We start from the raw sequence: 16,246 nt of genomic DNA on the forward strand, positions 1-16,246 counted from the left end.
GGAAATGAGTGAGCTTTTGAAAGATTTTGGTAATGGGAGGGGATTAAGTGTGGAAGCGGGGGGGTGAGAGATTGCTTGGTTGGAAATGGTTTGGGTGGTTTGATTTTGGAGAGAGGGTGGAGTGGAGATGGAAGAAAGAAGGAGAAAGTCCTAAGTTTGAAATATGTGAAGATACATCTGTAATACAAATGTGTGAAAATAAGGTCAATAATGCGAAGTAACCCCACATGTTTTATAATATTTATTACGTTTACTCTTCTGTAATCTATCTGATTTATGAAGCCTAATAAATTAAACACGACAATCATTTACAGCTCAAGTTAGAATGATATCGTAAGGTTAAAGGAACCTTGCTTGGGGTGTAAAGCTTCTAGTTAATCCATCTAAATTTTAGCTAATTTTATACCTACAGAGAAAAGAAAACAGTCTCCTTCTATTTATTGATAGTATTCATTATTCCACCTTCCCCCTCTCTCCTGAGCCATCACCCTCCCCCTCAAACTTGAATCTTTTCGTTCTTCAACTTCCTAACCGCCTCCTTCAACGTCTCCGACGTCTCAAACGGCGCATCCCTCGCCCTATCTATCACGCCCTGATTATCCTTCCGACTCACCACCCTCAGCACATCCACCACACGCCCCTTCCTCGGCAAACCGGAACACTTAATTGTAGTATAGATTGCATACACCACGAGCACCAGACTCAAGCCAAGCGCCAGCGCATACGGCAGTACGAGCTGCTTGTAACGGGATGCAAAGCTGTAGGTTGTGAAGTAGGTCGTTGTCTGGACGGAGGTGCTTGTCTCGGCGTTGGCGATGGATAGCAGTGAGATCATTACGTTCTCGAGCACGTTTTGCACTGTGGCTGGAGAGATTTTTAGGGTGGCTGAGAGGGTGTCGGCTGGGGTGTAGCCGTCCGCGTAGATGTGTGTGGATGGTGCGTATTCTGCCATTGAGGATTCCAGGATCATGGTGTTGGAGACGAACAAAGCTTCGTTGCCTGGATTGGCGTCAGTGTGAGTTATTTCATGGGAAAGCAAGATGACAGACCGTACCCGCTTACGGCACCGCTGAGAGCCGAAGTCACAGAGTCCAGAATGGCGTAGATGTTTGTATCACGGTACGCTTGTCCCAGGGCATACCCAGAGGAGAGGATATGGTCATCCGAGAACGAAGACCCGTTGTCTTGCTGGGAAAGCGAGAGTGCTGACAGCACGGCACCAGTGATGACGCTGGTCTTGTTGACCTGCGTGATCACGCTTTGGACGCCGTTGCTGTACGAGATTTCAAATGTGTAATCTGCGTACCACGCCGTGCAACTGAGGCTGGATAAGGGCGGGACTTCGTAGGCGCCGAAAGTGCCATTTGCATATTGGATTTCGAAGATGGCACTTGAGTTGTGGTAAAGAGCGCTGCCGTTCATTGCGGCGAGGTAATTGATTAATTTGGGGTTGAATTCGGTGGTTGTGAGGGGTGTAGTGCTTTTATTGCCGTAGTACTCTGTTGTGAGAGTACGGAGGTCAGAAGTGATACCTTCCTTGCATTCAAATGCTGGGCCTTGAATTGCGACCTCGTATGTGCAGTTGCTTCCGCATGGACTTGTGGTGGGCGTGTACTGGCCCCCGTGGATATTGGCTTTGGCCAGCTTGTTGAGGGAGAACCTTGGACTTCTGTGACAGAATCAGCATCCATACCGTCGATACAAAGAGAGACTCACCTGTACGCATCTCCATACCACATCTGGAAGAGAGCGTGGTTTGTCATTTCTCTCACAGAGTCATTCGCCCCTCTGAAACTCGGATTCCATGTAGGTACGGTGCGGATCGACTTTGACACGTACGGCATGGAACTCGCAACCAATGCTCCGGGTGGAAAACTGGTTGCCACAAGAGTTCCTTGCAACACCAAAGCCGTAAGACAGATAGGTTTCGACACACGCCACACCTTCTTATGTTGCAAGCCCATCAGACCGGTTTGTAAGGCCAGCATACGATCGATTGTCTCGACAGTCTGGGAACTTGCTTGTAGGCTCTTCCATAGCAAGGGCGCGAAAGCGGCGAGAAGTGAACACCCGAGAAAAAAAGACACTAAGCGAGCGAGGACAGTGGAGAAGTTCGTTGCCCACGATTGGGAAATGGTATCAATGTCGCGTTTTCCGTTGAGACAGCTCAATATTTTGTAGTGCAAGGCTGCAATCGCCAGAGCTGAGTAGTGGCATGTCAGTGAGGTGAGGGATACGTAGGTGCAGGAGAAAGTAAAGATCACCTGCAATCCAGCTCCAAAGCATCATTATGGGGCTCAAAGCCACCTTTATAGAGTTTAAACTCATCTTTATAGATCTCCAATTCATCTTCTCCTCTATATCAATAATAAAAGTGTTGCTATGATGTTTTGATATAGATTTGTAACTTTTAGAACAAGAAGCAAATGATTTTGGAAGTCAAGCCGGCCATCCATCTCTTCTCCCTCTTCCCTTTTATGTTTCTCGTGTCATAGTCCGGGGGGCATGAAAATATTGGCTGAAGGCTTGGAGCTAGCTGCTAACAATGGTTGAGAATCAAGAATTGGGTTGTCGAAAAGAGTCGGGGTAGAAGTTCAAAATGCATCAACATTATGGTAGGAGTTTCGAATAATCTAGGATCGAGATTGAATAGAATAGATCCAAAAGAACTGTGTGATTTTTGACTTAATTCTCCATCGATTGATGTGAGAAAACTACATGAATTCATTTGTGGTCGAATAGATATTGATTATTGAAAATAGTCAGCTTTTGGTTGATTTTTGGTGAGTAAGGTCAGTTGAGTAAAAATCAACACAGCCCTCTCCTCATCCAATACGAGTCGTTCACTTGTCGTTTGGCGTTTTACTCTCACAGGCAGGCAGACAATCAGTATTCTGAGCATCTTACTGGACCACTAGTCAGAAGCAGATACCATGTCCCTCCTGTCCCAGCTGATGTTCAACAAACTTAAAATATGCCATGTTCCTCATTGTGAATAATGGGATTCTCAGGCTTTGTGAACCGCTGTCTTACTTTGTTGTGTATTGTTTATTTTTGAAATGTTAGATGCGTCGATTTTGTGGTATTGTAGTTTATCTGTTTTAATGCTGGGGATTTGCATCATTGGGCATACGGTGCTGTGATATAATCTGTGATCTGTAGATTTCCCCTTCTCAGAAAGAGGGATCGGGAAGAGTTGATGGAAGAGTTCATCCAGGGCTGATATATTGATATGTGATGCATGGGAGCAAGTATGTGAGTGAGGCTCACTCAGTAAGCAAGCGAGCACATGAGATGAACAACTGAAGCATGATTCTGTATCATTTTATTGAAGAGGCCTTTTGTTAAACTCTTTCAATCACCTCTATCTACGAGTGTTAGGATATGAGATTTCTGGCTGGAATAATTATTGTTGGTTTAATAATGGTTTGCTGAAGCTCTTCAGAGCTCTGCCGTCTCTAGACTGTGGTATTGACTTCGTTCCCCTATGCAGGCTTAGTTTTGGGGTAGTCGGCGATGTGCTCGGTTAAATGCGGATAGGCGTGGGATTGTTGATGGGATGGATCTAGATTGTATGTTGATCCATTGGGGAAGTGAGTGGAGTTTTGGGGGAAGCTGGGAATGGGGTTTGTGTGTGGTGGGAGATTGCTTGATTGGAAATGGTTTGTATGGTTTGGTTTTGGGGTAGGAGGCTTAGGAGATAGAAGAGGAGAGAAAGGATGGAAGTGAGCGGAGTACATATAGTTTTGTAATTTTAGTAAATGTGAAAAAGAGAGTGATTCCTATTGGGAAGATGGAAAAGTCTTGGGTGAGTATATGAAGATAAATTCTAATCGATATATCTGTAATACGAATGTAAAGGATCAAGACGACTTTTGATTATTGGACTTGTTAAATTCGGGCGGAAATCGTTTTTGTTGGAGAAAGGAGGTTTGTATGTTGATATATAAGGAGTTCTGAGATATTTGCTTGGTTGTGATGTGATTCGATATGATTGGTTTTTGTGTGGACCTTAGACTGGTGGACTGGTCGGTGGGACGGGTACCTACTTGAGCATATCTCACGCGGGTGTAGAAGTAGAAGAGGGAGAAATTGATCTTGGGAGGAGGTTTCTGGATGGATCGAGAAGGTCTAATGTTTGGCGATGTGTGATATCATTCTATTATCTTGACCGGTAGATATTTGAACGATCTTTTGGAGTAGATTTGTTTAGCGATATTGAAATTCTAGGCGTATATTTCATAGCTCTCTCGTCAACGGCAGAAAGGTTCTTGATTGGACATCAAATATCGTTCGTATATTAATTCTAAAATCTGTATCTACACCTTCAGCATAATACTAATAATTTAATCGTCTTTGAAAGTACAGCCTGTACAGGTACCACGAGCTATGTGTGTTGAACAGGACGGGATCTTAATATAACAAACTCGATGGATAGTCGAAGGGGAAGAGGTTTCTTGCGTCTTTTCCCGGTTTGCTTTGTTCAATTAGACGCTCTTGAATGTATCGCATAATTGGTGTAGCAATAGCTGTAGATAGGATGGATCGATTGAGAATTTATTGTTACTACCATCTATATCTATATCTACATCTATATCTACGTCTATATCTACGTCTATATCTGTGTCTACATCTGTGTCTACATCTACATTCACATCTACATTGTACTCCCAGCATCCACTTTTTATCCGAGTAGAAATAGCGGAACCAATCCTTATTATACCCCTTGAACCATGCAGCTCATGCTATGCTACAATGCCAGCACAGCACTAAAAGCTCCCGTCCCAAAACCAAAACCAAGTTTCATGGAGACCTTTGACGTCGAGTAAAGAAAGCTTTTTCTTTTCTTTTTGCGACGGGATTCCATAATTCTTCCTCCAAAGTTCTCCAACGCCACCATATATATATTTCTTTTCCAACCTGCTTGAATCGTACTTGGATTTTCATCCGGAATTGCCGATACCATTCATTACCCGAAGAAAAAAAGGTCTAGTTTCAAAACAAAGCGACTACATCTCTTCTAGACGTCAAGAGAGAACGTATCTTGTCTTGCCTCTGAATGTCTTGGTCTGACAGAATGATGTTATGATTCAAAGTTTATTACTCTGAAATATTCGAGGGAGCCAGAGCGCTCTATGTCACGATTGATTGATACCTAGAACGAACCTCAGATCAGAGCAGACATGATCAATAGAATTTGATATTCGATATTCTAATTGATAAATACTACATCAATTGAATCACATACACCATTTCCTTCAGACTCGATACCTACGTACATCATCGCATCACATTTCCAGTCCTTTCAAGTCTCACCCAAGCATCTATTCCACCAAATCATCGAGAGGCGTTGCGTTGCGTTGCGTTGCGCATTGACGGATACCCACATCTTCTTCATCCATGTGTACCAAGTACTCGATTCTTCACCACTCACTCACCTCCAGGAACGGAAACGGTAACGGTACTCCCTCTAACCGCCCTCGACACGAAATTTGCAATTAAGTCCAGTCACTGTGCGAGCATGATATCTTCATGCCCATCGATACACGCTCTAACTTCTCCTCTCTTCTCGCGCCAATTTCCACCGATACCTTCATTCTCCAGAAGTCGTCGTTCAATTTGCGATTCAAGAGCTCTCCTGCGCAAAATACCGAGGGGGGAAATATCCTTGCAACCAAGCTTATAATCTTGGGAGATCTTTATGCGCGCGAATACGTAATAAGCCGTCCAGCTTTCCACATTCACCCTCGATATCGATTGCGGAATCAATACCAATATCGACGACTAGTAAAAAGGCCAATTCCTTGGATTTGCGAGCAAGCCAAAGGATCCAGCTCTCCTGTATCCTTTCTTATTAGCTCTACAATAGCTGCTTGTTGTTGGTGTTGTTGTTGTTGTTGTTGAAGTGCTTTGATTCAACTAGCCCAGCCTTCCTCTTTTTAACCTCTCTCGTTTAAAAATAGCCCACCATTCGTCCAACCTCTTAATATCTTATTCACACCGAAAAACCTCCTTCTATCTATCTATCGTCTTTCGACTCTTGAAATTCACTTCTCTGTTTTTCACTTTTGGTCCTCCCTTCAAACCCTGGGAGGTACAAAGTCTCAGTCTCCATCTCGACCTTCTTTCCAAACAACAACCTCAAAAACCAGCAACTTGCAACAAAAGCAACACCACCGATAACTTTAGCATCAGACCGCATCCTTTCTCCTTCTATCCTCTAATCTTACTAGCTTCTCTTTATTTTTACACTCAAGCAACGCTTCTCTACTTTATCCCATTTCGGGCATTCTATTGAGCAGCGTTCACCTTGTTTTCCTCTCGCCCAAATTCAACAAATCCAGCAGAGCTGACGCTCCCACCCGCCCCCATATCTAACGACCGTCACGATACCCACGACCTTACCACACCGAAACCTGAACAGCGCCAGCAGCGAAGAACCCTTCGAAGAACTCACATTGAAGCGGCTTCAACTGGAATCTCTCCTTTACCTCAAATCAAATTCGCCCATCGGCAATCAAGTGAAGGCGACTTCACTCATGACATCGCAGACGATCCCGATACTGAACCTCATCCAATAAGTCCCTCTCCGGAACCGGAAAAAAGTCCTGCCTATCCTCCACGTATCGATAAGCACACTGCGAGTGCCATCCTTTATACCCTTGAAGAAGCCTTGCGCCAACCCAATCAATTCACTCCAGATTACATCGAAGAGAACGCTTCAATGTCAGATATGTTAGGAGGAGCCACGAGCTCGGCTAGTAATGGCGCTAGACCTGTAGCTTCTGGTTCGCCCCATATTCGTGGCCCAAGAGATATTATGAGAGATAGGCAAGCTCGCGAAGCTCGAAAAGCATCTGAAGCGTCGGAACAAAAAGCCCGAGCCGCCGAGCAAAAAAGAAACGAGGAAGAATTAATGCGGCAAGCAGAGAGAAGAGCAGCTGCTGGCGCTGCAGCACAAAGACTCGAAGAGCAAGGACAACCACGAATTTCGAGCAATTCCCAAAGGGTAGATCGAAGAGCCACAGATCGAGCAACAAGTGGCGGAGAGAGTATCAGACCAGTCGATCAACCCATGCAAAGACGTGGCACGACATCAAGAACTCCTACAGGCCCTGAAATTGCACCTCTCAGATTACCAATGGCGCATTCAAAACCCGCCGAGACTGGTCAAAGTCAACCAAATCTATCCACTGGAGCCGGTCCAGCTCAACCTGCGCCTTTAACCGTCCCTAGCCGTGATGGCCCAACTCGATCATCATTCCCGCATGCATTCGAGCGCTGGGAGACTCTCTCTGCGCATTGGGAGGGTCTCACAAGTTTCTGGCTTCGCAGACTCGAAGAAAATTCCTCAGAAATCAATCGCGATCCATTGTCACAGCAGCTATCCCGACAAAATACTGATTTATCAGCTGCTGGCGCCAACCTTTTCCATGCTGTTGTCGAATTACAACGTTTACGAGCTTCTTCTGAGCGCAAATTCCAGAGATGGTTTTTTGAGACAAGAGAACAGGAGGAACGTGCGACAGAGAACTTGGCAGTTATGGCAAAACAATTGGAGGATGAACGTAATTCCAGAGCTCAAGCTATTCAGGACGCCGTTGATGCATCCAGGCGCAAAGATCATTCCGATAAAGTGATCTCCGAGTTGAAGAGAGAGTTGGAGATTGCTAGAAGTGAGGCTCGTAGAGCATGGGACGAACTTGGTCGTCGTGAGACGGAGGAACGCGAACGAACAATCTCTTTGCGAGAAGGTCAGCCAACCTTGCTGGGTGGAGTCCAGGTTGTTCCAATGATCCAAGGTGTCCCAAGTCGTCACGGAAGCACAGCTGCTCGAGATCTTCCACCAACGAGACAAGGAGGTCCTTCTGATTCTGGAAGTGGAAGTGGAAGTGCGCGTACAGGCGGTCGATTCGCAGATCCCGAGAGTCCAGCTGGATCAAATGAAGCTTACCAACAATATCAGCGCTCTCAACGTGCAGAACCAGCTGATCCATTCATTGACAATGCTCGTCAGCGTCGAGGAGCTGCTACAACATCCGCACCATCTTCATCTCAAGCACCAGCCGTACAACCTGCCTCACCAAGTTCTTATTATCAACAACCTGAAGGCCGTCCAAGTACTCAAACCGGCAGGACCGAAGGACAGTATGATGGATCAAACAGTGATGAGGAATACGAGGTTGATGGGCAAGGCAGATACGTTCTCGACGCTGCTGGGAACAAAATTCCATACTCAAATGACGATTCTGATGATGACACGGCTGAGTATGAGCACAGCCCTCGTCAACACCGTCAAGGTCGTGCTCCGGTCACTGGACCTCCCATCCCAATGGCTGGTGTTGAGTACGGACAAGGCCCAACAAATAGCACAGCCGGCAACCCAACTTCTACTCCCGCTGCTTCAGCCGATTACACAGGATCTGGATATGGTGCCGGTGGCTCAGGTGCAGGTTGGGAGTCCTTTCCTCGTCATCATCATCCAACTCGTCTCAGTGATGTTTTGGAAGAAGATGAGAGAAGCCGTACCAGTGCTAGCCAAGTCAGCCGACGTGAATAGACGACGTACAATGATTATATCATTGTGATTTTTCAGTGGGTCACAGAGGATCTGTCATCACATCATTCTTAGTTCGGTTTCCTGGATTTTTTTGGATTTATCTACACGAGATGAATTATTTTATCGAGATAATAAAACCCCTAGAAAGGGTACCCCATAGGCGTACTTACTTCGTGGGAATGGCGGCCTATTTTTGCTTTATTTCTGTTCATTTTCCTATCTAATAGAATATCCCAGGAAAGAACAGAGTGGATTAGTTCCCTGGGAGATGCATATGCATGGAACTGGCGTTGCAAAGGAGTTTTGGTACACTAATTTCAGCGAAGAAGGAGCATATTCTAATCGATGCATCAAGCAAGAGAAAGGGAGGCACCCTTTTAATGTACCTCTGTAAGATAGAGGAAGAAGCTGCATATAGTATTCACTAGGAGTTACAAGAGCAGTAGAGATAGTTAATAATGAAAGAAGAATTAATAATGTGACTTAAAAATCCGTTGAAATGTGATCTTATGCTTGTAGCGAGGGGGTTGATCTGAGGAATTTAGATGAAACTAGATGACGCTGCTTTGGCCAAAATAATTTGCCATTGTGAAAATCGAAACGTGCCTAAAGCGGCGTCCCAAAGGTGGGCTTACTGATCTGAAGCTCTAAATTTCAAGCTAGCATCATCAGTCCATGATCGCTTCCCCTCCCTCCGAAGCTTTCTACACTATAGCCACAGCAATCATGTCAAACGCCATATTACCCACGAGTAGGAAAATGCTCTCTACTATCTCGAAGACGGGTGCAAAGAATGCGAAAACATTCGGGCTTCAATGTCAACGATTATCTACGATTTGCGCCTCGAGAATTCCGAGGGGTGTACAGAATAAAGCTTGTTTGAGCGGATTGAATGGATTCAATGGGTCTGCGAGTGCGGGGGTGAAGACTGTGGGATTGGGTGAGGGGAGTGCGGGGAGGAGGGGCTATAAGACGGTGCAGGAACAGAGGTCAAGATATAAGTCTGGGGTAGGGAGATTCTTTCTTTTCTCTAGACGGATGGATGGATGATATTCCAGGGAGTGTGTGGATGGGGTGGGAGATTGCTCCTCCCTGGGGAGAATGAGCTTCTATTGAATCCTATTCAGCATGTGTTACGCAGAAACAATAATCGCTAACGTATTATATCTGGAACAGCCTTTTTCATGGACAGCGGGAGTCCTCTTTCTTGGAGCAGGCGCGGGGCTGATCTTCTATTTTCGATATGAGAAAGCGAGGATGGAGAGGAAGAGGATAGCGGAGGCTGCAAAAGGTGTTGGGAGACCAAAGGTTGGCGGACCGTTTGAGTTGCTCGATCACAAGGGAGGCAAATTCAGCAGTGAGGACATGAAGGGAAAATATAGTTTGGTACGTTTTAGTTTTTCCACTGCGCAGTCGGCGGCTGTACACGGGGGAAGATGGTGCAGAAGAAAGGGAAAAGAATGCTAATGTATGACTTTGAATAGGTCTACTTCGGCTTTACTCACTGTCCGGATATCTGCCCGGAAGAACTCGACAAAATGGCTCAAATGATCGATCTCATCAACAATTCTCCCACGCGTACCTCCTCTACCCCAGCTCTCCTCCCTATCTTCATCACTTGCGACCCCGCACGCGATACGCCAGCCGTGCTCGCCACCTACCTTGCGGAATTTCATCCTAGCATTATCGGGCTCACGGGCACGTGGGAACAAATTAAGGATATCTGTAAGAAATATCGCGTTTACTTTTCTACGCCCGAGGGCGTGCAGAAGGGACAGGATTATTTGGTCGATCATAGTATTTATTTCTATTTGATGGATCCCGAGGGTGATTTTGTCGAGGCGATTGGCAGACAGCATAGTCCGGAGCAGGCGGCGAGGATTATTCAGGAACATGTAGGTGATTGGAAGAGGTGAGGTGAAGTGGTTGGTTGTATGAGTTATGTAGGTATGATGGATCTGCGATGGGCAATTTATGGCGTGCCGGATGTGGGGAAGGGGAATGAATTGTGTCACTATTAGATGGGGGGCTTTAGATGCCGTGTATATGAATATTTATTCGCAAGTGTAGGAATACTGAAAAGGCGCACGCAGCTCTATATTTGTATATGATTTGATTTGATATGATATCTTTACTGGAGGATAAGGGGTAGTGGTTTGTATATTTTCCTGAGGCATCTTTAATGGCAAGTCGCTGTGATGTACTTGGATTATCTGGGGTGTATGGTCATGTGTTTGTGTTTATCGGTGTGCGTGCATGTGGGTTTTTCGGCTTGTGTTTGTTGTGTTTGTATTACTTTGTAGTGAGATTCTTAGGGTGGGTGAGAATGGAATGGAGAGGGGAGGAGATGGGAAAGTTATGGAGAAATAGGGTAAGAGGCGGCTTGGGAGATGGGATATGGAAATAGGATGGGTTTAGATTGTTGGGTGGGGGGAGGAGTGCTGGCCTATTGTGTGTGATGGAGAGAGGAGAGAGAAGCAGGGGAAGATCTGGTGAGGTTGAATGATGGAGTGAGGCGTGGATGTGTTTGTGATCTGAGGTTAGTGGAGATGGGATGGATGGATTGAGGTGGGTTTTGCGAGGGGCTTCGAGAAGAAAGAGAGTAGTTGGGGATCTCCAACAGTTGGGTTTGGAGGCTTGGGTTTTCGATACCAGCACAATTCGACATTTACAATGATATCTTCCCGAGGGCGGGGCTGTCAGTGTATTCATAAATATCCGCTCGTGTGACACTACCTTCGTACATGGTTGGGAGACTTGGGGTAATCACATTACTTTTCTCATTCTGTGCTCTTCGGGGAAGGAAAGTCAACCCTGGAGTGGTAAGCTTTCTAGTCCCTTATAACAGTTGCGTCTATTAATAGTTGTCTTTCTTCTCTGGATACATTGACTCGCTGTGTCGGATTGGGAAATCGGCTTTTTGCATATTGACTAAAAGCCACGCAGTCCCTTCTGCGTCTTTCCGGTGTGGAATATTGGGGCAGGGCAGGGCAGGACAGCGAGATCAATTTTATGGTCATTGGATAGGGATCTTTCTGCCATTGGCGATGTGGCTATGTTGCAACCCGAGTGTGAGGAGCCGAAATGCAATTGCATAACTAGTATGCTTTATTAAGTCTTTTGTGTGCTGTTTCAAGTAGGCAGTGTAAAGATGTTTTTTCTTAAAATTGTCCACTGCTTTTTCCTTTATGTTTTTGATATATTTATTATTCGAGTATGGAAGTTGAAATGTCTAGTTAAGTGTGTTATGTCATGATAAAATCTAAGGGCGCGTTTGTCATTTCTAAAGTTAATCCAAGTTAGTTGACGAAGATTAATTCACTGCTGCTATATTATGGTATATTTTGGGGCAATGAGTTGGCAGTTTGCTAGCTGTATTCTCACAACTTCTTGCACTTTCAAGTCTATATAACTTGTCTTCTTGATACATATATGTATACCAATACCTGCCATCGATTTTCATAATGGGCACCTTAATCTACCACACATTAATCTTCTTACTTTTGATCTCTCTCACGCTCGCTCAAGTTCGCATTCCTATTACGAGACAAAGCCATGCTCCAGATCCTGCTCTCAACCGCCGTTTTTTTACCCGCGACTCGGTCTCTACATCTCTTGCAAACGATGCGACACAAGCAAGCTATGTGATCTCTGTCAAAGTCGGAATCCCGCCTCAGGATGTTGATTTGACTATTGATACGGGGAGCACTGATACCTGGGTGATCCTCAATACTGCTACTTCGTGTACTGGTGTTGGAATACCAGATAATAACGGATCTGCTCCAGTTCTATGCAGGACTCCATGTAAGTGTTCTCATTATGATATGAGTTATTAGCTGCTTCGGGGAACACTGTCGTTATTTATTACCCAGACAAATTTTTTAGGGAGTGGAAGGAAATGTTGGATTCTTACTGATATGTAACAGACAACTCAAGTGCTTCTTCGACCGTCGAATTAAACATTACGACCGACGAATTTAATATTGCGTATGTGGATGGTGGTATTGCTCAGGGACCTTACATAGCCGACACTTTTGTGCTCGGTAATGTCACCATTGAGTCTCTCCAGATAGGTCTCGCCAGCGACACAAACATACAAATGGGAATACTTGGACTTGGCTATTCTATCGGCGAAGCCTCTAATACAGTGTTTCCCAATGTCATTGACAAGCTAGTCTCCCAGAATCTCATCGGTTCCAGGGCTTATAGTCTCTATCTAGATTCACAAGACTCAGCTACTGGGTCTCTTCTTTTTGGTGCAGTCGATACCACCAAGTTTGTTGGCGAGCTGGTGAGCATAGATATAGTGCCCCAACCGTTGTGGAATGGCTCGATTCTCTACTCGACATTGTCAGTTGAGCTTGCTGCAGTGGGTATCACAGATCAAGAGGGCAATGCCGCAAATTTGACAACGTCTCCCCAAGTTGTACTTCTGGACTCTGGAACCTCGATCACTATATTACCAGCCGAGGTGACGAATGCCATGTTTAAGGAACTCAACGCCTACGATGATACCAACTCCACTGGCAATGTCTACCTCCCCTGTTCGTTGCTCAATACTTCGTCCTCTTTGACAGTCGACTATTCTTTCTCCTCCTCTTCCACCTCTGCTGTGATTAGGGTTCCCATATCAGAACTCGTGTTTCCACTGACCAACCCGGTTTATGCACTGTATCCCGAGGATACTCTCCCAGATTTGCCATTTAGTGGCGAAGCATGTGCGTTTGGGATACAAACGTCCAACGATATACATATACTTGGAGACACCTTTTTAAGAAGTGCATATGTGGTGTATGATTTGGACAACAATCAAATCGGACTCGCGCAGGCCAATTTCGAGAGCAATTCTGTGAGTGCCAGTTCAAGCGATGGGGATGGACATGAGCATATTGTGGAGTTGAAAGCGGGAGAATCCATTCCGGCTTTGACGGGCGTTAGTGTGACGAGTTCGGCGGAACCTAGCCCTTCCAGTAGCGCTAGCAAGACTGTGAATTCTCTTGCTGCCACGGCAACGGCCGCAGCGACGAGGAAGTCTGGTGACGCTATATCGACGATGGGGAATGTAGATTTCAGAATTCTCGGTTTCTTTGTACTAGGAGGAATCTTTTTAAATGGAGCAATCGTCGCGTGATCATTTCGGGTTACATGGTCCTGATGAGACAGGGAGGATGCAACAAGGAAGAGGAATTTTCTTTTCTTACTGAGGAGTAATCAGAGGATATAATAGACATAATGAGTGTATCATCTATGCATTCACAAATACAGAAATCCATCTCTTTGCAAAGTAATCTAGAAACAATAAATAATAAGCATCACTACCTATATATAGTAATACCAGCGTCAGAATACTCTTACATTTACGCTATTTTATACTATCTCCAAGAAATTCGTGCGAACACGACACGAGCACGGCAGAACCTTTATCATGCCCCTCGCCATACCCCTCCAATTCCGATTGCCTGCATATGCACACCCCGCTTTCTGTGCATAGTAGATCCCCTTTTGTCGACCTGCGTAGCATGGGGTTTATCCCTCGCTTCTCATAGGGTTGAATAGACAGGGTTTATATTTCTGCAACCGAGCCCGATCTTGGTATGAGTCGTGCTGGCTAATACTCCTCGGTTGTATATAAGGTTTTCGGCAATGATGTCAAAGACTATTGTACGTAGAATGATGGTACAATTATACACTATGAAGAAATCAGGGGCACTATTGTTAATATTTTCAAATAAATCTTCAAAGAAATCTGTTCCGTAAAATTTACTATAATATCTAGTGACGTTCTCCTTTGGGAATTTCTTTTTTTTCTTCACGGTTTCGCTGACGGCGAAAAGTTGAGCATTGGAAAACGTCACAAAATCGAAGAAATATACCAAACTGAGAATACCATCATGACTTCTTTAGAAACTCCCAAGGTTGCACTTATCACAGGAGCAAATGGAATCTCAGGATCCGCCTTGTTGAAGCAACTTTCCCAGAATCCGGTTTGGTAAGTATGCAATAAGGGGGTATTTTCCAGCCTCGAAACAAATACGATTCCTTCATCCTTCTTGTCTCCATCTCGACCTCAGACCTCGAACTAAATTTTTCTCTTGATACTAGGACTCGTATCATTGCCCTTTCACGATCTCCACCCTCTAATATTCCATCCGATCCCCGTGTCGAATTTCATTCCCTCGATCTCACAGCTACTGCTGGTGAAATTGCCGAGGCCTTGAGTGCTAATGGACTTACAAATGTCACGCATTTCTTTCATTACGCCTACATACATACCGACTATGACCATCCCAATCACTTGGAAGAGATGACCAAGAATAATGTGCCTCTATTTGCCAATACGCTCACTGCTATCGATCTCACTTCTCGTGATAGCTGTAAGTATATCCACCGTTTACTTTGGCTCTCCTGGCTGAAACGTCAAATTCATTCGAGATCTTTACACTGTTCCATGCCATCCGATCCGATGGCTCATTTTTCACCAATCCTCGCAATCAAATGCTGACTCCTCTAATATAGTGCAACGTGTGGTTCTCCAAACTGGAGGAAAGAATTATGGTTTACTTACCTCCCCACCCGTATCAGTACCCCTAACCGAGGATGCTCTTCGGGTGACCGATCCTCGATCCCGTAAGCTTCATCACTTCATCTCTATCCATTTCTCAACTTTAAGCTCGCACTTTTTCGAAGACACTTGCATCCCATTTACTCCCAGATATATTTTAGCTCTGGATATCAAAAGTTTCTCTGGTGAATTACTAAGTTTTCATCATCATAGTCCCCAACTTTTACTATCACCAAGAAGATTTCCTCTGGTCACTCTCTGAAGAACGATCTTGGAGTTGGAATGTCACAATGCCTTTCTGGATATCAGGGTATGTAGGGAAATCCGGAAACAGCTGGGTTACATCTGCAGCCATTTACTTTAGTCTCTGTAAAGTTCTCAACAAACCCGCCATTTTCCCCGGCGGAGAAGATGAGTACTATGGAAAGTGGGACAAGGGACAGCACTTCAGTACTAGTTGGGTGGTTGCGGAATTCACAGAATGGTTAGCGTTAAATGAAGAACCGACAGTGAAAAATCAGAAATTTAATATTGTAGATGATACGGTTACAACATTTAAAGATGTTTGGGAGGGCATTGGAAGGTATCTTGGGGTTGAGACGAAGGTGAAACGGAAATATGATCTGATGAGTGAAGTGAAAGAGATGGAAAAACAATGGCCGGGAATTGTAGAGCAGTATGGAGTAAGAGATGATGCGTTGAGCATTGTTACATGGGATGCGTTTGTTCATGGGATGGACGCTGGGGAATGGGGAAGTGTGGTTAATATGGATAAAGCAAGTAAAGCTGGTTGGACAAAGAGGGTCGATACCATTAAAGAGATGGAAAAGATCTTTGGGGAGATGAAAAAGGATGGATGGATTCCGAATGTCTGAGGGGAATTTGGTCGAGATATTTTTCATCATCTAGAAATAAATCTAGGGAATTATATTGTGTTCCTAGTTGGAATATCTAGTGCAAAAATCCATCATCTGTCGCTTTCTTAAATGAGGATTCCGCGCTGTGAAAGTTGAGATAGAATCTCAAGACGCATTCTACTGAATTTGATATTAGCCATTTCGATCATCAGTGATAATTATTTGGAAAACACTATGAAGATCGGCGAGTGGCAAACTACCAGTCAC

At 44.8% G+C, this 16,246-nt stretch overlaps 5 protein-coding genes across 5 annotated transcripts; 4 read left to right on the forward strand and 1 right to left on the reverse strand.

Annotated features, from left to right (window-relative positions):
- Positions 1 to 277: 277 nt before the first annotated feature.
- Positions 278 to 2,662, reverse strand: BCIN_06g01990 (hypothetical protein). Its single transcript, XM_024693368.1, has 4 exons — positions 2,265 to 2,662; positions 1,717 to 2,203; positions 1,050 to 1,669; positions 278 to 999 (listed from the first exon to the last, which is right to left on the reverse strand). The coding sequence occupies exons 1-4, from the start codon at positions 2,347 to 2,349 to the stop codon at positions 497 to 499; spliced, it is 1,695 nt and encodes a 564-aa protein (XP_024549154.1). The 5' UTR covers positions 2,350 to 2,662; the 3' UTR covers positions 278 to 496.
- Positions 2,663 to 4,800: 2,138 nt separating this feature from the next.
- BCIN_06g02000 (hypothetical protein) lies at positions 4,801 to 9,036 on the forward strand. The gene has a single exon (XM_001560333.2). The coding sequence runs from the start codon at positions 6,725 to 6,727 to the stop codon at positions 8,558 to 8,560; it is 1,836 nt and encodes a 611-aa protein (XP_001560383.2). The 5' UTR covers positions 4,801 to 6,724; the 3' UTR covers positions 8,561 to 9,036.
- Positions 9,037 to 9,196: 160 nt separating this feature from the next.
- On the forward strand, positions 9,197 to 10,949 carry BCIN_06g02010 (hypothetical protein). Its single transcript, XM_001560334.2, has 3 exons — positions 9,197 to 9,568; positions 9,737 to 9,946; positions 10,045 to 10,949. The coding sequence occupies exons 1-3, from the start codon at positions 9,287 to 9,289 to the stop codon at positions 10,474 to 10,476; spliced, it is 924 nt and encodes a 307-aa protein (XP_001560384.1). The 5' UTR covers positions 9,197 to 9,286; the 3' UTR covers positions 10,477 to 10,949.
- A 909-nt stretch (positions 10,950 to 11,858) lies between these two features.
- On the forward strand, positions 11,859 to 13,903 carry Bcap11. The gene is made up of 2 exons (XM_001560336.2): positions 11,859 to 12,364; positions 12,487 to 13,903. Exons 1-2 carry the CDS (start codon positions 12,025 to 12,027, stop codon positions 13,689 to 13,691), a joined length of 1,545 nt encoding a protein of 514 aa, XP_001560386.1. The 5' UTR covers positions 11,859 to 12,024; the 3' UTR covers positions 13,692 to 13,903.
- A 332-nt stretch (positions 13,904 to 14,235) lies between these two features.
- Positions 14,236 to 16,154, forward strand: BCIN_06g02030 (hypothetical protein). Its single transcript, XM_001560337.2, has 4 exons — positions 14,236 to 14,549; positions 14,663 to 14,934; positions 15,077 to 15,187; positions 15,336 to 16,154. Exons 1-4 carry the CDS (start codon positions 14,452 to 14,454, stop codon positions 15,995 to 15,997), a joined length of 1,143 nt encoding a protein of 380 aa, XP_001560387.1. The 5' UTR covers positions 14,236 to 14,451; the 3' UTR covers positions 15,998 to 16,154.
- The last annotated feature ends 92 nt before the right edge of the window (positions 16,155 to 16,246 follow it).

The sequence above is a fragment of the Botrytis cinerea genome, chromosome 6 (assembly GCF_000143535.2).
Source record: "Botrytis cinerea B05.10 chromosome 6, complete sequence".
NCBI classification, from domain to species: Eukaryota; Fungi; Ascomycota; class Leotiomycetes; order Helotiales; family Sclerotiniaceae; genus Botrytis; species Botrytis cinerea.